Source organism: Macrotis lagotis, chromosome X, assembly GCF_037893015.1.
Source record: "Macrotis lagotis isolate mMagLag1 chromosome X, bilby.v1.9.chrom.fasta, whole genome shotgun sequence".
Taxonomy (NCBI): domain Eukaryota; kingdom Metazoa; phylum Chordata; class Mammalia; order Peramelemorphia; family Peramelidae; genus Macrotis; species Macrotis lagotis.
The window spans coordinates 271,400,634-271,421,521 of NC_133666.1; the positions used below are offsets into that span (position 1 = coordinate 271,400,634).

The window sequence follows — 20,888 nt, forward strand, 5'->3', positions numbered from 1 at the left end:
TTTTGATATAATGAAATCAACAGGAGAGTGATTTACACATAGTAGACAGATAATTGTTAGAATTTGTTGAACTATAACAATTAGAAAATGAGTTCCTTTGGTGAAGATTTTAAACATCACATCATTTTAAATCAAGAATTTTATGTTAAAAAACTTTTCATCATATATTGATTCATTTTTTAACTAAAACTAATAAAGAATAAAAACATAGCTGGTTTTTATTTATTATTGAGGATTATTGTTCAGTCAGAGCTTGGTCAAGATGACTTTTGAATACCAGTTTGGTGTTACATGAGGTGATCAGGACCCGAAATTACATCATGAGTGGAAACAAGGAAACAAAAGACAGATAAAAAGGCAAAACTGGAGGCAGACCTGAAAGAACTTGGTAAGTGATTCAATATGGGAGTGAGGAAAAAAGAATAGTAAGAGATAACTCTCAGGTTGTAAACTCAAATGAACTGGATGATGGTGATTGTAACAAAAATAGAAATGTGTGGAGGATGAGAGAGCATATGGGGAAAGATAATAGTTTCCATTTTTGACATATCAAAAATTGAGATGATGATGGGACATTCAGGTAGATGTCTAGAAATTAATATTTAATAAATGATCTCTGAACAATTGTTTGACTAAAAGTATAGTATAAGCAAATAATGAAGATAGAGATTTAGAAAGTAACTATAAAATTTGGCATATAATTTATGTTTTCTACCTAATAGTATAGAAATCCATCTAATATTCAGAGAGTATCAAGGAGTTTAAAGATGCACTAATACTTCAATTAATGAAAAATATATAGTTTGTCAGAAACATCCTATATATAAAAACTATATAGCAGTGATTCAGTCTAATACCTTGGAAAAGAAAGGTTATGTGTAAAAAAAAATCAAATTCTAAGTAAAATAAGGTCAAATAAAACCCCCCAAAATGTTAATTTGGTTGTCTTAAGGCAGAAGGACAGGAAATAATTGACCTTAGGACAGAAGATGGGCACATACATTGGCATTTCAGAAACTACTTTCCTATCTTAAATATACAAGAAACTCCTTTTTTTGCAAAGATGGATAATTATAGGTGCATAACTACATATACTGTCAAACTTGGTTGATGAGTTAGTTTGGGTGCACTGCTTTTTGAGGATCAGGAAGATTTTTCTGGCTCACAGAACTGTGGTTTGAAGGTACAAGGGTTAGTATTGAAAAATATTTCCTACTATTCCTAGACTATTCCAGAAGTCTAAGTTACAATATTAATCTCCTCCTCTAAAGAAAACACAAAATAAAGGTCATTAACTATCTTTTTTCCCACTCTTCTCTTCCAGACCACCTTAGAAGATCAAATTCAAGTTTGTGTCTCAGGTCAGACCAGCAAGTCAATGATACCTGTTGAAACCTTTCACTTCACAATTAAATAAAAAGTATGACATTTAAATGAATAATTTAGAAAGCAATAGTGTGACTGAGTTTCCATGAAAGTAGTCAGTCTAGGTTAAGTGGTACAAGATTCTTTCTATTTTGATAAGGTAGAGGAGAATGAAAACAAGAGATCACTATCTAAAAAAGAATTGAAGGATGGGTGGTCATCATAAGTAAGGAACAGAAGAATATAAAGAGAAGAAGCTGAGGAGAAAGAAGGATTTTTGTTTTGTTTTCTCTGTTTAACTAAGAGAACAATTAGATGCTGTTTGGTTAGATTCTTGTCATGCAGCTGCAAATATAGGCAAGTTAGTTCTGCATGATGTATAAAGTGTTTTATTTTTTGCTTAATGCAACCAACTTTGGACAAAGAAGTTATTTGGTGGCCCCTAGTATCACCCGCTAGCACCCAGATATATTTGCCATAGCCTAAGTGGGGATGAATCAGCTCCAGTGGGAAAGATAGGGGGATAGGTAGAAACAACACAAATATGAAACATATTTGATATGCTATCCATACACACAACTGAATACTTTGGAAATTAATTTCATATTTTATAAACAGGCAGGAAAAAACCTTCTTTGCTAAGGTGGTGAACTCTTGATTATAAACATGGTATATGCCATCAGATTTGTTTGATGGATTTTTAGTTTGGGTGAAATGCTTTTTTCCCCTTTCTTTGTTCAATATAAGAGATAGCTTATTGAGAAGGGGAGGAATAAATTCAGGAATAAAAGTGATGTAATATGCAAAGCAAAAAGATTTCTATTTATTTTCTAAATTAAAAACAACATGGAGGGGGTGGCTAGATGGTGCAGTGGATAGAGCACGGCTCTTGAGTCAGGAGTACCTGAAAATGGATAAGTTTAGCATAGTGCCTGGAATATGGTAAGTGATTAATAAGTGCCTTTTGATAGATACCATGGAAACCACATCATGTTTTAGATTATGTCCCATACTCTGCCTCTATAATGTCCTGAAATTTTACAAAGAGCTTTCCTCCTAATTGGCTACTCATCATATTCAACATTTATGCTTTTTGTTTTACATTGCATTTGTTTTCCAATATATCCTTCTTCCAAGTGGAAAAGACACTGGATTTATATAAAGTCAGAGACCATGCGTTCATCTCAACTGTGTTACCAACTAGTTGTGTGACCTTAAATTACTTAACCTATCTGGCTTCAGTTTCCTAAATAAGGGGGTCAAATTAGATAGCTTCTGAGTCTTTTCTAGACAGAATGAAAGAGCCTAGTACTCTTTCAACTGTATCATTCTTTCTCTGTTCTTTGTTAGGAAATCAAGGTCAGTCCCTGCTATTTCATTTATACTATCAATTTGCTTAACATTTTTTTCTTATTTGTAGCATAAAGGCAACTTTCAGCAGAGTCTGGTCAAATGAGCCTAAGTTCCAAAAGCAATGTTTTACTATAATAGGGTCCTTTTCAGTGAAGAAGACTATTATTCTTCAAGGGAAATTGTATTCTAAATTTGATTTTTTGAGGAATTTTTACAAATAAACCTTGAGAAGAGGTCATCTCCATAACTGATCCATGTTTGTGTGGATTACAAATTGATGCAGCACTATTGATTAACTCATACTTCTTGTCATTATCTAAGATTTTGGTAACCACATGGAAGTGTGATTACTTTTACTGCTAGATCTTTCCATTATAAGACATAAACATTCAAGAAATTTGAGCAGACAATGTCATTGCAATTGAACTGGAAAACAGTCAAAGAAAACACTATTTAAAGAAAATTAACTACATCAGGAGAATGATCCTTTCAATCTTATTCCCTAACTACAGTATTAGGGTATCTACTATAGATTTCAAATCAGTAGGTTCCAAGGAAAATGTAAGCCACTAAATAGGGTCATGGATCCCCACTTGTATAGGACTTTCAATACTCATATAAATCTCTGATCTAATTAAATGGGGAGTTCTCTTCAATGATGCAGATTGTGACTCATCCCTGACTGACTATCCTGTGCACCTCATCCATGAATTCCCAGTAGTTCACTACAGGGGATCCAACCATTTACAGTGCTAAAAACTTTCATTGATTTTTCCTGACCTCAAGAGGGTACCAACAGAGTTCTCTGACCATTCATCCATCATCTTTTCTTTTTGTCTTCTAGTTCCTTGGTCCTTTCCACTTCAGGTCCTATTCTTCAGGGTTATTTGTTGATTTTGATATGTTATAGCTACTCACAGCCACTAAACAATTTACCATTGCCCTATATGCTTATTTTTAGTTCCTCAGATATAGTGGTTCTAGATCTCACTGACATATACTTTAAAATATTTGTATTAAAAAAGATGGACTAGGAGTGGCTAGGTAGCACAGTAGATAGAACACAGGTCCTGGAGTCAGGAGTACCTGAGTTCAAATCTGGCCTCAGACACTTGGTAATTACCTAGCTGAGCGGCCTTGGGCAAGCCACTTAACCCTATTGCCTTGCAAAAAAAATGAAGGACAAAAAAAGATGGACTTTTGCTGTTAGCATCCTGGGGGTAAGTCAGTAAAAGTGCTTTGTAATTCCCCAAAAGCAATTATGATCAATCTCCTTCTTTGTCCAATCTGGAGCAGGCCCATTACCTACCTTTACAACACATTCTCCTTCCATTTAGGACTTGCTGTGTGGATGTCAGACCAAACTTCTCTGAAAGATGATAGATCTTTCCAGAAGGCTCTGCACTATTCTGGGGATTTATGACATTAACAAAATATCCCCCACCTGAAAACAGAAGCATCTGGAGGATCTCACCATCTATCCTCTCCTCATCCTGCCTTTTACATGAATTCTCCTTCATCACATTGGTGGACACTTGGTGAGCATGTTATTTTTGTTGTTTAATCATTCAGTAACGTCTGACTCGTGATTCCTTTTTGGGTTTTCTTGGCAAAGATACTGGAGTGGTTTGTCATTTGCTTCTCTAGTTCATTTTGTAGGTGTGGAAATTGAGGCAAATAGGGTCATATAGCTGTAAATGTCTGAAACTGTATTTTAACACAGGTCTTCCTGACTCCAAACCCAGAACTGTATCTACTGTGCCACTAGCTATCTCTCACTGTTAGCATTCTCCCACATAAAAAATGGCCAACTTGATTCAGATTTCCAGGAATTCTTTTAACACTTACTTTACAATGGTCAGATAAAAAAATCTTTTAATACTTACTTTGCAATGGTCAGATAAAAAAATCTTAAGATATCATTGGACATCGACTGTCAGAAGAAGAAATAGGAAATATCATAACACACATGTTATCCCTACTCAAGTGGTGAAAAGTTTTAATTCTTACAAACTTGCCATTGTAATCATAAAAGACTCTCAATACAGACTTTAAAAATGCCAATAGCTACACCACCCAATTATCTCAATATCAAATATCAAATGGTTCATATTTACATAGGCTTTAATATTTGCAAAATTCTTTACATATACTATTCCCATCAGATAAATCAACATTCAAGCTTTCCTGTGAATAGGATCTTTTTTTAACCTACAAAAGAAATTAGTGTGGTTGTTCAAAATTTATATCATACATATTTACCAAAATGAGTCATAATTTAAGTAAAACAGAAATGGAAGGGTAACAATTTTAAAAACTATACATATATGAATGAGAACATTTAACTGTAGTTTTAGCACGACAATCACAAAATAATTAAAATTTTCTTACCAGTTGCCGTTGTTATTAACAAACTGTTGTACTGCATATCCAAATTGCTCATTTGAAGGACCTTCAAATATTTTTGCTTCCTGGAGCCCAATGTTGTATGCAGCACAATAATTTAGGACTATTAAGAGGAAGAAAAATATATTGCTATAATTGGAAATATGGATAGAACTTTGTGGTAATTTTTTTCTAAATGTACAATTATAACAGTTAATTAGAAAAACACAATTTCTTCCTTACCAGTATTCACTACTTTTAGTGATTAACCTCAAAAAATAATCCTTCTTTTATCCACCAATGGGTCAGAAATTGCATATTCAGGGATTTCTTTTGGTTTGATTGTTGAGGAGGGAGGGCATGCCAGGCTTATGATTCATCAGTGTTGGGAAATACCTGACTGGGATTCTCCCTCAACCAGGCAGATCATCAATGTACCTGTAATTTATGCTGTCACATAGTTGTCTGGGATCTTTGAGAAATAGTATGACAACTTTCCCAGTCACATAATTTGTATGTCAAAGGCAAGATTTGAACCCAAATCTTAGGGTTTTTCAAGTTATGAGTTATCCATTCATCCTACTAAACTGCCTTCATTCTTTTTGCTTTCTAGTATTGAACCCTTTACTTATTTGCTACCAGATAGTCTCAGAGAGTTCCTGAACTACCCTGCTACATCAAATGAAGGATGCAAAGAGAACTTGATATAATGATGTGACAAACTTGATATAATGATGTGACAAGACACTCATGAAAGTTAAGAGTGCTCAACAATGCAATAACCAATCCAGACTCCAAAAGACTGTTGACAAAGTAATTCTCCCATCCCCTGACATAGAGGTAATGGATAGTAAGGGCAGAATGAGATAGGCATTTCCAGATATAATACAATTCAAATTTATTTTGCTTAATTATTCTTATTTGTTTAAATCAATAGCTTTTATTTGTGGGAAGGAGAATTTGGGGAGGGAAAGTAAGGAGGTGGTGGTAATTATGCAAAGAAGTATAAAAAATGTCAGTGAAACATTTATAAATTACAAAGAAATGGGGTAGCTAAGTAGTTCAGTAGATAGAGCACCAGTGAATTCAACAATTCTGGAGAGCAATTTGGACCTTTGCCCCAAAGGCTATAAAACCATACATATAAAAACCCTTTGATCAAACAGAACCACTACTAAGTTTGAATCCCAAAGAAATAAAAAAGGGGATGGGTTTGGGGAAGAATCTACTTGTACAGAAAAATTTATAGCAGTTCTTTCAGTGGTAACTAAGAAGTGGAAATTGAGGGCATACCTGTCAATTGGGGAATAATTGAACAAGTTGTGGCATATAATTGCAATGTAATACTATTGTGCTATAAGAGATGATGAGCAGGGTGATTACAGAAAATTCTGGAAAGACTTACATAAACTGCTTTAAAGTGAAGTGAGCAGAACCAGGAGAATACCATGCAGAGAACCTCTATCTTGAAGGATTAACTGTGATTAACTTAGCTATTCATAGCAATGCAGTGATCCAAGACAATTCCAAAGGAATTCATGCAAATCATCACCAGAGAAAGAATTGATGAAGTCTGAATACAAATCAAAGCATTGTATGTTTTTTACAGGACAAAGAAGAGAAAAGAGAAAAGAAGTTATTTGATATTATTATTGGTATAAATGTTAAGATATCTTGGATGGAAACTCATGTGCTGAATTCACAGAAATCCTAGCATGTGGGATCAATAAGGGACCTTGGGGATCATTTTGTTCAGCCTCTCATGTTGTAGATGAAGAAATGAAGGCACCAAGAGGTTTAGAGATTAGTTTATATCTTTCATCAGCCTGCTGAGCAAGGGCCATAGGGGCATAATCTTCACTTTGGCAGATGGTTTTAAGGTTTTAGGGCTTTAAGTCCTTATTATCTCATGAAAGCATCAGACCCTATACAACATGTGTTTGCACATGCCTTTTATTTCTCCTTTCTCATGGTCCCCAAATTAGCTGATATTTTTTAAGTGCTTATCCATTTTGATTTGCTATGTTTATTAAATAGATCTTTACTTTCCCCTTAAAAATCAGATAAAAAAAAACAATCTATTGTACTCAGAGGTGGGAGTTCCTAATAGGATTCAAACATACAACCTACAGCACTCCCAAGTGTCCCTGAACTAGATTAAAATACAATTTGGAAATAGTTAACAAAATAAATAAGAGTACAATAAAATGTAGGTAGTTTTTAATATGTGGTTTTTCTAAGTTAAGACATGGCCTACAGAGATCCGTATGTATGGTTCAGTGGCCACAATTTCTACTTGAGTTCAACATCATTGCCTCAGAAGGTAGAGTTTGGTGCTGAGGTGAAGGTGAAACCACAGCTACAACTAATGTAGAGGAAGTTGGGTTGATCTCAGGTGACCCCAAGAGAACCTGTATGATATGCAGGCTCTGTGAGCTCAGGATTGCCTGAAATATCCTCTTCCCAGCAGTCAGGTCTGGACTGAAAAGTAAAACACAAACTCAAAGGGAATTTCCTCCAACAAGCCTTTCCCAAAACCTTTTGCAATTTGTAATGATTTTTTCCCCCTCTTCAACCAGTCCAAAGCATCCTGCTAATACCTTCCTTATATATTTATGTTGTCTCAGGCAATTTCAAAACTACCCTTTTTTAAGCATCTAGGTATGAGCAAACAGCTGTGCTAAGAAAAATGCAATTATCATTGCATTAATCACAATCTCTGCCTTCTTAGGGGGATTCAATTTAGTCAGGGAATAAAACAAATTAGAATGTGAAAACTTGGGAAAGGACAGTTTTATCTGGACCTGGAAGAACAGGTAGGAATTTCATAGTTGGAGTTACCATTTTAGAAAGAAAGAATAGTATGTGCAAACCATAGGGGTGAGAAAAGGACAGTTTGAGTTCTAAAAATGGCCCTGGACACATCTGGATAATGAGAAATAGTCCAGTTCAGATAGAGTACAGAAGTCTTAAGGAATGGTGGGAGAGAAGGCCAAAAAGCTAAGTCAATGAGAAGCTAAAGAATCTTAGAACTACCCAACTCTATCATGTCCACTACAAAAGCTCAAAATGTTCAGTAAAATTGTTTCTAAAATCCATTTATTATGACAAGTGTTTCCTAAAAATTCTACAATTTTGTTTTCCTTAATGATTTTGAATAGTGAGCTGCCATTTGGCAGCTTGTTACAGTCTCCAAACTGCTGGAGGACAAAGTGAAATATGGTAGAAGGAATTTTGGACAGAGACTCAAAGCTCAATTCTTACTGGAAAAAATACAAAAAAACACCATCTCATGGATTCACTTTCTATTTTTCCATATTTCTTTCTTTTCTAAATTCTTTCTACATGAAAAAAAATGCAGCTCTTTCAAAATAGCGCAATTGTATAGTTACCTAGTAATTTTAATCTTTTTAACAATATATTTCTCACAGTAAATTCAAAGATGCTGGAAGAAGAAATGGAAATAAATTGACTTAATTTTTTTTCCCCATAAGATCTCAGGATTTCCAGAAAAGTCTTCTGCTAAGTTTTAATAGAGGTTTTTTCCAAGCACATTAAGCTCCACTAATCTTCCTCTATTCTGATCTCTAATAATTCTTATTTTTTCCAAGGCTTATTTTGTCACTATACTATTGACACATACTATTTCATGTGTTTATCTTATTTTCCCAATTATTTATATTTCTCTCATGTTTCAAACAAGCCTAGCACAGTTCTAGTTTAAAATAGCTCAAAAAAACCTTTTAAAATTAATGAATAGGATGATAACTCAGGAATTAGTTTTTAAAAAGCTAGGCTTACTTTTATCATTAAGGTGAAGCCCTCAAACTTCATGGTCAGTCTCAGTCAACAGTAAGTCAATAAGTATTATTTTCTATGTATCAAGAACTTTACTAAACATCAAGAAAGAGAAAAATCTTCCTTGCCCTCAAGGAACTCATATTCTATCTAATAGGGAAAATATTATGAAAGAAATTATGTAAACACAAGTTATATATATATATATATATATATATATATATATATATATATATATATATATAGAGAGAGAGAGAGAGAGAGAGAGAGAGAGAGAGAGAGAGGAGATAGAAGATAATCTTGGAGGGAAGAAGCTGGAGGAGGTCTCCTTCAATAGGTGGGTGGAGAGTCAGGGAGATCAACCAGGTATGTAAACTGCAGAAAAAGAAGCTAAAGATAAATATGAGAGATGTTGTGATGGTAGAAATCCCAAGAGGTGGCAACATAATATACATGTTTAAGGAACAATAAAGGAGAAGTCAAAGTTACAGCACCAAGTTAGGAGGCTTAGGCAATTGAGAAGATGGTGGTGCCCTTGATAGAAAAGTAACTTTTACATCCTTGGACACCTTTCTAGGTAACACTACACTCCCATGTTTCTGTATCAGTTAATTGGGACCTTATGTTGTTGGTCAAAATTATTGTTGAAATAATGCTTACCCTGGAGTATAATTCCTCCATGAAGGCCCACTTCTCCTATTGGTGAGTTCCTTCTAAGGTCTCCACTGTTGTTATTGTTGTCCTTTTGTTTCAGTCATGTCCAATTATTTGTTACTCTGGGATTTTTTTTTTTTTGGCAAAGATTTGGGTGTGGTTTGCTAATTTTCTTCTCCAGCTTATTTTACAATTGAGGAAACTGAAACAGAGTTAAGTGACTTGCCCAAGGTCATCCAGTTAGTGAGCATATGAGATCAAATTTGACCTCAGAATAAAGAGTCTTCCTGATTTCTGACCTGGCATTCTATCCACTGTGTCATCTAGCTTCCCCATGAAAATAATAATAGTCATCAAAATTGAATATTGCAAAATTGTAATGACCAAGTTTGGTTTCCCAAAAGGAGATATCTCCCCTTGCACCTTAGCAGAGATGAGGAACTATGGTTATGAAATACTGTTGTAAGTTAATTTTTTGATACATAATTAGTTTTAATGAACTGTTTCCCACATGATTTTATTTTTTAGTTGGAAGAGATTGCTCTGAAAGTGGGAGAGTGGAATTACAGAGAAAGGGTGTACTATTTTTTAAACCAATGTTGCCTTTTTAATTACTGAAAGGAAGTCAATAAATCAAAGAGACCTATCCTACCACTCTGAACTGGTCAATTTTAGGGGAAACAAAAACGGAGGTTCCGTTCCCTACATTCATTAAAAACTGACTAGGAAGGAATAATTCTTGTTTCCTTATTCGAGATTTTTTTTTTTTTTAGGTTTTTGCAAGGCAAATGGGGTTAAGTGACTTGCCCAAGACCACACAGCTAGGTAATTATTAAGTGTCTGAGACTGTATTTGAACCCACATACTTCTGACTCCAAGGCCGGTGCTTTATCCACTATGCCACCTAGCCACCCCTATTTGAGAGTTTTAAAGAAGCCTTGAGAACTTCCAGTTCTCTTCTCTTTGATGATACTTAGAGCCCTCAAAAGATGAGTATTATTTACATAGGCTAACCCATGACATCACAGAGTTAACTTTCTTCCTATTGCCAGGAGTTATGATATAAAGTGTACTTAAGAAAAAAATCATGTTACTGATTTTCTCAAACTTTAGCTGCATTAATGCACAGATAAATAAAAAGTAAATTGTCTCTTAAAGTTTCTAAGTAGGAAGTCCTTTGTATAACTAGTTTTTTTTTAGTTATTTACAATTCACTGACCCTTGTCACAGGGTTTGTATTTTTGAAGGATTTAATTGCCTTTTTACCAATGAAGTTTTTATATATGACATACTGGTAGTACCTCTGAACCTAAAAAATGTATACTGTTTGGGGCTAGTCACATGGCAAAAACAAAGTATAACCAACAGATAGGATGTCCATTCCATGTGTCTCCTGACAAGGACGGAATGAACCCAAGGAAGGTTGATTCCTTGGATGTCCCCTATGGCAAACTTAAAGAGAGAACAAGAATGACAGAAGATGAGCAGGAATGGAGAAGATACCCACATCATGGAAATATCAGATCCATGAAGTTTTGGAGAAGTAATATCTCTGGATAGCGCCCCCCCCCCACCAATGATGCCATATTCTGTTTTCAAACTTTTCTACTGAAATCATAGGATGTAAAGTAAAATCATATGAAATCTAATGATAGATACAAATTCAATCATGCAAGATATGAAATGGATAATTTCATTTTTTATCTCTACTATTGATTTAAATAATCTGCTTACAAAAGAGTGGGTACATTGGATATTTCTTTTATTATAACAAAGATGGATTTTCTTTTATCCTCATGACACTATGTTTGCCTTGGAACAATTTTATGAATCTTCTGGATATTCTGGGCTGTCACTATTGAGTTTGATAAGTGCTTACCAATATTTAAAAAGTTTACCTAAAATTATTTCTTCCAATAAGTTAATTTACTTAGCTCGCTTTTGGGGTATTTTGTTATTGACACCCCTATAAGGACACAATAAAATGCCCATTAAATTGCTATTCAGTTGTCCAACCCCCCACCTACCAAAGAAAACAATGACTGTTCAGTCAGCTAGAAAAAACAACTATATTTGAGACCAGGAAATTCATCCTTTCCCAGGAACATTAAAAAGGAATGAGAGAGTCATCAGTGGATGGGTGCCTCCCCCACAAAGAAGATTCATAAGCAGGAAGTGGCATTTCTTCTGCTGACTCTGATAGTAAGGAAGGAGAACTTCAAAACATGAAAAGTTTCTTCATATGGATATTTGTCTTTGTATGTACTTATAGTATATGTATAATGATCTAGAAAGAGGTAGAGGTCACATCAAGATCTTTGAACCCATTCATAACCACAGGAAATGTTATTTTCAGCACTATTGTGTTTAAGCTCAGAGACTAAAGCTAAAGAAGTTTTAAAAAATAATACATTATAGTTATAAATTACATATATTTCAAGCAATTACTAGACAATAAATTAAATTCTAGGGTTTTCTATTATTATGGTTTTTTTAATCCAAAATGAGAAGCATAAGAAGGATTACACCTGTTGTGCATTAAGAATTTATCTCAAAAAAATATTTTTAAAAATGAAAGTGGGTATGGGAAGGAACTCATTGTGGAAAAAAAATTGTGACTTCTTATTGATGATAGCAAAAAGATTGACTTTGACATATGTGTATAAAAATTGAGAGTGATTGAATACATTATGTGATATTAAAAATGATAAATATATACAAATTAATATGAAAAAATTTTGTGTGAAGTGATGCAGAACCAATGAGAACTGTGTGTGTATATGTAAAAATTCTAATCAGAAAAAGCATTACATATCACCATGTAATGGTCTACCTAATAAATAGCAAGTATATACATGCATTGTATCATTATACTTAAGAGCAGAAAAAGACTGGACCTGAAATTTCATAATTTCATTTGGTATGAAGAACTAGAAGAGGAAACTACCTCTACCAATGCGAATCAGCCCCTTTTCTAATACTACTAATAGAGGAAGAGCTAAAAGAGTTCTTAACTTTTTTATTTTTGGTCATAGACAATTTTAGGAGTCTGATAAAGTTTCTAGATTACTCAGATTAATGACTTTAAAATGGCAAAATAAAATACATAGGATTACAAAATAATTTAATTATTGAAATACAGTTGTCAAATTTTTTAAAGTTCATACAGTTCAAGTTAAGAATTATTGTCCTGGAGAGTTTTAGTGCAGTAAGAGGTTAAGTATCTTTCCAAGGGTCACCTAGACAATGCTAGGTGCATATATATACATACATATATATTGTCTATGTTTATTTGAGTGTGTATAAACATGCATGTTTAACATGTATGCACATGTATGGAACTCTTCCAATAGAATGCTAGAATGTAGTTCTTCCTGTATGTAAGACCAATTCCAAATGAAACATTTATCAAGAACCTACTAAGTACCAGACACTGTGCTAAATTCTGGGGAGGCAATTAATAATTCCTCCGGTCTCTCTCAAGTACTTACTAAAAAAGCATTTAGTGAATATTTAATATTTTATTTTTCACACAAATCTACTCCATAGAACAGAATTTTCTTAAACAATATTTAATCAAATATGGACTCTGCATTAGGTACATAGACCCCTGAGGATATATGAAGAGTTCCAAAGAAGAGAGGAAGCAAAATAGTGGATGAGAAAGGACATATCATGCATAAAGGAACTATGCCTAGGAACAATCACCTTTCAGTAAAACAAAACAAAACAACAAAACAAAAAAATCCATACAGAAAAGGCATTATAACCAAATACAACTGTAGGTTTGAGCTGAAGGGGTGGCTAGAGGATTGCAGATGAATGAATTTCCTTCAAAGCTTAGATTAAGATTATCTTCAAATGTTATCAAATGTAAGATGAGGTTGACCTTGTTAGCTGTAATTGTCTTTTTCTCTCATCTTCCTGTTTTATGCATTTGATGTATATATATATATATATATATATATATCATAAATATTACACATGTTATAACATATAATATAATTATACATGTATGTGTATAAATACATGAATACAGAAATATTTTGGTTAGAGTAATATAGGAAGGATCCTGAAGTAAGTGGCACCTAATTTGGACCTTAAAGGAAAAGCTAGACCTCACTCAACAAATCGACACTTAAGCATCTGCTGAATGCTAGACACTATGATACTGTCTAGGAATTCTAAGATATCAAATAAAAGTCCTTGCCCTCAAAAGGAGCTTACATTCTATTAAAAGAGACCTATGCACACACATGTGTGTGTCACACATGTACATACACACATGTGTTGCATTGCTACATGCCTATATGTGTTGTGTATTTTATATACACATGCATTGCATATGTTTGATGCATGTGTTGTGCCTATGCATAGACAATACAAATTCATGCAAACATATATTTATGCATACATAAAACACACAAAGATATATTTGTGGTTATTGTGTAAAGACAAGCACCAACTGAACTATAGAAGGGAAGTGATAATTAATAAAGATTAAAAAAGGCTGAAATTGGATTTGAATGAATTTATTATATATTAAATAGATGTTTTTCTTTGATCCTAAACAACATCGAGACTGAAGAATGTTGAGTAGTGGAGTGACCTGATCAGACCCTTCTATTTTAAGAGAAACACTATTGCAAATATGTGGAGGATAATTTGAAATAGTAAGAAATGTGAACCAGGTGCACCAATTTGAAGCTTATATGCCCAAATATTTGAAGCTTACTATATCTATATTTGACATATACCCCAAGGGTATCAGTCACAAAAAAGGAAAAAAGATAGGGTGTTTATATTTGTAACAAAATATTTAGAGCACCATTTTTATGGTAGCAAAAAACCTAGGAAACAAAGTACATGCCCGTATAATAGGGAAGGGCTAAATATATTGTGTTTCATGAGTGTATGGTGTTATTAGTGTGAACATTACAATGAACATGATGGCAACAGAGAAGCATAAATCTGTACTGATTTCTTCCAGTGCCATTCAGCAGCATATGAATGATAAAAGACATTCAGATCACCAAAAAAGCAAAGATTTGGAAAGAAGACAGAAAACAGCATGTGCAAATGCAAAGAGGACAGAAAGAAATCAAAAAGGAGACAGTTCTCTTTGGCTGAAAATAAATGCATAGCAAAGAAATTGGCTAGAATGTCAATATCCTTTGACTCAGATGCCACCGCTTGGTATGTACTTCAAGGAGATCAATGGCAAAAAGAAAGGCCTAAATAGAAAATATTTGCTAAAGTAGCACATTTTTTTATGGTAGCAAAAAAAAGTATATACCCATCAGTAGAAATTGACTAAAAGCAATTGTAATGCATGAAAGTATGAGAATATTATTCTCTCGTAAGAAGTGATCAACATGATGAATGGAAAGTCATATAAATTGATGCAAAGAGAGCCAGAGAATATGATGGCTATCCAAAATCCCCAGTAAATTGTATTACTTTGTATTACAATGGCAATAGCAATGTAATGTGAATGAGCTACAACCAAAGAATTGCTACTTAATGGCACAAATTTATAACAAGGACATTTGCTACAAAGAAGATATCTCCTCCCCACTCTTCCTTTAACTTCAAAATTTTTTGATATATTGATTAGTTTTGCTGAATATTTTTTCTTTTTTATTATAAGGGATGACATTCCTGGGTGGGTGGAGTAGAAGCATACAGTGAGAAATGTGAACTAAAAAAATAAAAGCAATTAAAATCTATTCTTTAAAAAAAGAAATTGAGTGAATGAATGCAGTGTAGAATATGATTAATAAACTAGATTAAAGACAAATTATGGGTGGCCTAAAATATCTGGCAAAAAAAAGAATTTGTATTTTAACAAACAGGGAATCACTGAAGATTTTAGATTGGATTATTTTGGTAGCTGCCTGAAGGATGAATAGAAGAGAGAAGAGGGGGATTAAATGCAAGAGATAATGAATAGGAGTGGAAGAGATATATTAGAAAGGGAGAATCAGTAGGGACATACTGAGTAAGAAACAAGGAAGGATCCACATAAATGAAGCTTGAAGTGTGGGTGACTGGAAGGATAGTGACACCATCCTTCAATAAATGGAAATTAAGAGGGAAAGAGTTATTTGCTTTTGGAAGAGTTGCAGGGCAGAGGAATGATGAATTCACTTTGCAGCATGTAGTGTTTAAATTGCCAGAACAGTCAGGAAGAGATAGCCAATAGGTAATTATACCCCCAGGGCTGAGACTACCAATAAAGTTCTGAACATCTTCTACATACAGCTGGTAAGTCATTGGAGTAGATAAGAAAAGCAAACTTAAATTATTAGAAGCACTTTAAAATCACCTGGAGAAAGTTTGAAAGAAAACATACTTGGAGATAAGGAACATAAAGGGAAAGTAATCTCTTTCAGGGATAAGAGTGGTTTTAAATGTAGCAACTTAACAGAACTATTCCAACTCTCTCAAAAAGCTCAAGTGTTTTCTTTCTTTGTCAGCGATTCAGAAATCTGCCATTTTAGGTATTTACAAAATTATTTAGATGATTATAATAGTACTTAATAGATTCTCTTTTATTCTAAGGATTTAAGGGCAGCTTCACATGAACCTGAAAAATAATTATATCATCAATCCACTGTTACATTAAACATAGATTTACTTGAACAATAATTTTCATTTTTTAGTAGCAGGGGAAAGTGAAAATAAGTGGTCCAGATCTATGATTTCATGGGTTTGGGCAATTCTTTATGTGGAAAATCTAAGCACCATGCAGCTTTGTCCCTAAACTACAGCTTCAGAGTCTTGGGAATATACCACTTGCCACTAATCTCTGCCCTCTCCCATTCTTCCTTCACCTGTTTATAGCAAACAAAAACCTTCCTATTGTCTATATATTAAAATACATTTTTTCCTGATTCTTTAAGTTACCCATAGTTTATTTTCAACCTAATTCATCAGTCTTACTACACACTACTTTCATTCACTCAGTTTCTTTTTAAAAGAATAGAGACTGTTTGGTTTTTGTATACTCAGAATCTGGCACAAGTGCCAAGCCCAGAGCAGTGGCTTAATGAATGCTTGTTGATTGATTAGAGAGGTGCCTGAGGCTTGTCCATTGTCACCCAACTAGTATGTGTTTGATTCAGGTCTTCCTAATTTAGCATTCTATCTGTTATACCATGCTGTCCCTAGCCCTGACCCTCAAATAACACCATTATAATAAAACAAAAAAGAACTTATATATTCAAGAGTTGTAGTCTGCCATCTTTCAATCTGGACTGCTAAGATTTTATTTAGAAAGAACATTTAATTTAATTTAAGAAAATCAGCTATCCTCACTTTTGATTCATGGATCATAGTTTGCTGTTTTTACTCTTTCCTGAAAAAAAAATATTTGTGTGACTTCCTCTTCTGTCTCCCTCCTCCTTCTTCTCTTTCTTATCCACCCTTAAAACAAAATTCCATAGATACATATCTTAAAATGTCTATATATTGTAGGAAGTTATTTCCATTGGAGTTTTGCCAGGAAAAGATCCTCAAAATCCTGATTGGGGCCTGAGGCCTTGAATAATCCAAAGAAAAAGACTAAAGAACTGAAATACCACCAAATGAACATACACTAGACTAAAAGTGTGTTTCAAGTTAGGATTGAAAGATAAATGGAAAATGTGTTGAGATGGTAGCCTGAACTGTTCTGAAATGAGTCCAGATAGTGTTCTGTCTGCATTTCTATAAAGTAACCATGGAAATGAGATCAAGCCTGAACAACGAAAAACAAAGACTACCTTTAAATATAACTGAAAATGACAACTGTGGGAATTTGGGGCTTCATCCAGTCAGAATGACTTTGGGGAAATTGTTCTTCTAAAATTGACCATTGAACCTCTTTTTCCATTGAGATAAGTAGATGATGCATCACAACATGTATTTTTTGTAAACAAATTGCCTGATCCATTCAAACTTTCTAAAAAGTAAAAACTGTACCTTTGATTACAATGTAGTATAAGGGACTAAATAGTACAGGAGGAATAGTATGAGACACAAAAGTCAGGATGACCTAAATTCAAATCAAATCTCTGATCCTATTAGTTATGTGACCCTTGGCAAGTCATTTAACCACTCTACAGTTTCCTCATCTGTAAAATGTGAATAATAAGAGCACAGAGTTATTGTGAAGATCAAATAAAATAACACATGCAAGACATTTTACAAACCTTAAAATGCTATTTAAATACTAACTAGTATTATTGTTGATGCTATATTATGCCATCCTTTAGCCCCAGAAATATATTAATAACATGGAGAAACACCATAGTAAACATTTCTTAAAATATCTTCTGTTTATAATATTAGCACTGTTTACAGCACAGGAATGTTGTGAGTAAATCTTTGTAAACTATAAAGTCCTCTATAAACATTCAGTTTGTTACTTCTGTTAACAAAATGATACAAGGAATGAAAAAAGAACTGGAATGCAGGGAAGTGATTTTGTTGTTGTTTAGTTGTTTTTCAGTTCTGTCCATCTCTTTGTGGCTCCATTTGGGGATTTCTTTTTTTTTAAACAAGGAAATGGGGTTAAGTGACTTGCTCAAGGTCACATAGTTAAGTAAGTATCTAGTGTCCAAGGTTGGATTTGAACTTAGGTCCTCCTGACTCCAGGGATAGTTCTCTATACACTGTGCCATTGGAGTTTTCTTGAAAGAGACCTTTGGGTAGTTTGCCATTTCCTTCTTCAGCTCATTTTACAGTCAAGGAAACTAAAGCTCATAGGATTAAGTGACTTGTCCAAGGTTACCATGCTATTGCCTGAGATCAGATTTGAATTCAGAAGAGAAGTCTTTCTGACTCTGGTCCAGCATTCTGTCCTCTGCACCAGAGTTCATATAAGCTAAGTCACACCAGTGGCAATTTTTCTTACATCTTGGACAATATCTCTCCCTAGAGAGCCCGTTTCACTTTGGGACTCCTGCAATTGAAAAGATTTTTCCTTATATCAGTTCAAATTTCTCTCTGTCAGTGTCATCCATTGCTCCCAGTTCTTCCTTACTGGGACCAAACAGAATGAAATTAAATCTTTTTTAGAGGAAGTGGTCTTGGATGATCCTCTAATTCTTCTTTCTTTTCATTTTCTTTTCTATGCTAAGGTGTCCAAGCTCCCAATCAAATTTCATTCCACATTTCTGAATTAACTCTAACTTGTTCAGCAAATGGAATCCAAAAATGGGATGTGCAGAATGAAACATACTATTCCAGATGTAGTCTACAGTAAAAGTTCAGTGAAACTATGACATTCTTTATTCTGAACACTGACACCCTCTTTTTTTAATGAGACCTGTGATTCCATCACTGTAATGAGATGCTACATACCTTTCATTTGAGAGCCAACTTAGCTAAAACTCAAGAGATTCATCATCAGAGGGAGGTGATACACATAAAAGTACACGGATTGTAGAATCAAAGGACCTTCATTTAAATCCCTCCTCTGGCATTTAGTAGGGGATGTGACTTAGGCCAGTTCACTTACTACTCAAGGAAAGTTTTGTCATCTATAAATTGGGGGCCTAGAACTAAACAGTTTTTGAGGTCCCTTCCATCTCTTGACCTATTATCCTGTAATCTCTTAAAAAACCATCTACCATGTGACTTGCATCAGTGAATGGACCATTCACCATGACAAAAATCAGGGGTCCTTGAAGTTAGGCAAAGAGGTGACATTGAAGGTTTGTTGAGAATAGATGGCAATGATCTGATTTAACCTGTGAATATTTTGGCAATGGTATGAAGGATGGATTGCAGAAGGGAGAAAATAGAGACAATATGACCATTGGGAGGCTACTACAACAATATATGTGAAAAACAAAGAAAACATAAAGTAGACATTGCAAAAAGAAATAGAATGAAGACAAAAGCAAAAGATGTTAATGAAATAGACAACTAAATTTATCAAGTAAATGAAGGTTAACTTGAAAGGAAAAAGAAAACTCAAAAAAACTTAAAGGTTTCAAGTCTGAGTGTCACAGGGAAGATGGCATGAATAGGGAAGGCAGAAGAAAAGAGCATCTTCTTTGTCTTCCAGTTTTTCTGACAGTTAAGTTTAGGCGTTAGGAGTTTGAGGTGTAAGGAAAACAACTAGGTGAAGATGATCAGCAGGCATCTAGAGAAAAAGATTAATGATTCAAGGGAAGTCATCTTCAGAGAGATCATGATGGGAAGGGATGAAATGAACAAAGCTGAGCATGTAGATTGAGAAATAGAGAAAATGTCCCACACTTGCAAGGGCAGGATGAGGAAAATGAACCAGTGAAGAGATAGAGAAATGATTTTTTTAAAAAAGGTGGAAAAACTAACAGGAGAGTGTGGGCAAAAATGTCAAAGTCTATGGAAAGTTCAAGGATGAAGTCAAGGATGAAAATTTGGCAATTGGGAGAGTAGTGATAACCATGAAGAGAAAGTTTCAGTGTGGTGGTGAAGATTGGAATCATCAGTCTAGTCACTTTAAGTGATGAGGACTTCTGATTTCATTATTATAGGAAAATTTCCTTTGTCAATACAATTCAACACACCTTCTCTGCAACATAATAATAGAAGACACATCAAATGACACAAATTAAAAAAATAATTTATGATAATCTCTCCTTTTTGTGAAAATTTATTTTTGTTCAAATATATTAAAAAGTAAACACAAATAATTATAAACATATTATGGTGATAGTAATAAAAAAGGCATATTATATTGAGGGAAGAACACTACTTCCAGAGAGCTGATCTTGAATCCCATCTTTCCCATAGGCCATGTGGTCTCAATCAACAAATTTCATCTCTCATTCAGTTTCCCTATTCAGAACTGTTCAAGTTTCTAAACGGATAATTGTTCAAATAGAACAAATTTGGGACTTGGAGTCAACAGGGACAGTAGTTAGAATCCTGCCTCTGACACTCATTCTCTGTGTCTGTGGGTAGGTCACAGTATTTTCATCTTAAAAATTGGGACAATAATTTTTCTTATTTTTACCTTGACATGAATTTGTGAGGATCAGATGGGATAAGATTTCATACACACACATACACACACACACACACACACACACACATACATATACACATACACACACATACACACACACAACTCTTAATCAGAGAATTTCTTTGAATCAGAATTTTCTAATGAGAAGAAACCCAGTAGACAGCTCTCTAGTCTAATTTCTCTCCCCCTATTAATTACCACCAACAACTTGGAATTTTGATAGGTAGAGTTGCAAGAAGAAAAGGAAGGGATAATTTTGTAGCATAGAACAGCCCCAGAAAAGGCAATCCTGAGCAGGACCTGGAAATAAAAACATCTATAATGTCAG

General features: G+C 34.1%; 1 protein-coding gene and 1 long non-coding RNA gene across 2 annotated transcripts in view; one reads left to right on the forward strand and one right to left on the reverse strand.

Moving 5' to 3' along the window:
• ITGA2 (integrin subunit alpha 2) overlaps positions 1 to 20,888 on the reverse strand; it is a 124,219-nt gene that overhangs the window by 100,123 nt on the left and 3,208 nt on the right. Inside the window, exon 2 of the mRNA XM_074206032.1 lies at positions 5,110 to 5,227. Within this exon, the coding sequence (XP_074062133.1) occupies positions 5,110 to 5,227 (118 nt within the window). The remainder of the gene's footprint in view (positions 1 to 5,109; positions 5,228 to 20,888) is intronic.
• On the forward strand, positions 4,060 to 14,690 carry LOC141501761 (uncharacterized). The gene is made up of 3 exons (XR_012472301.1): positions 4,060 to 4,256; positions 5,717 to 5,943; positions 14,546 to 14,690. It is a non-coding gene; the product is annotated as an uncharacterized LOC141501761 (long non-coding RNA).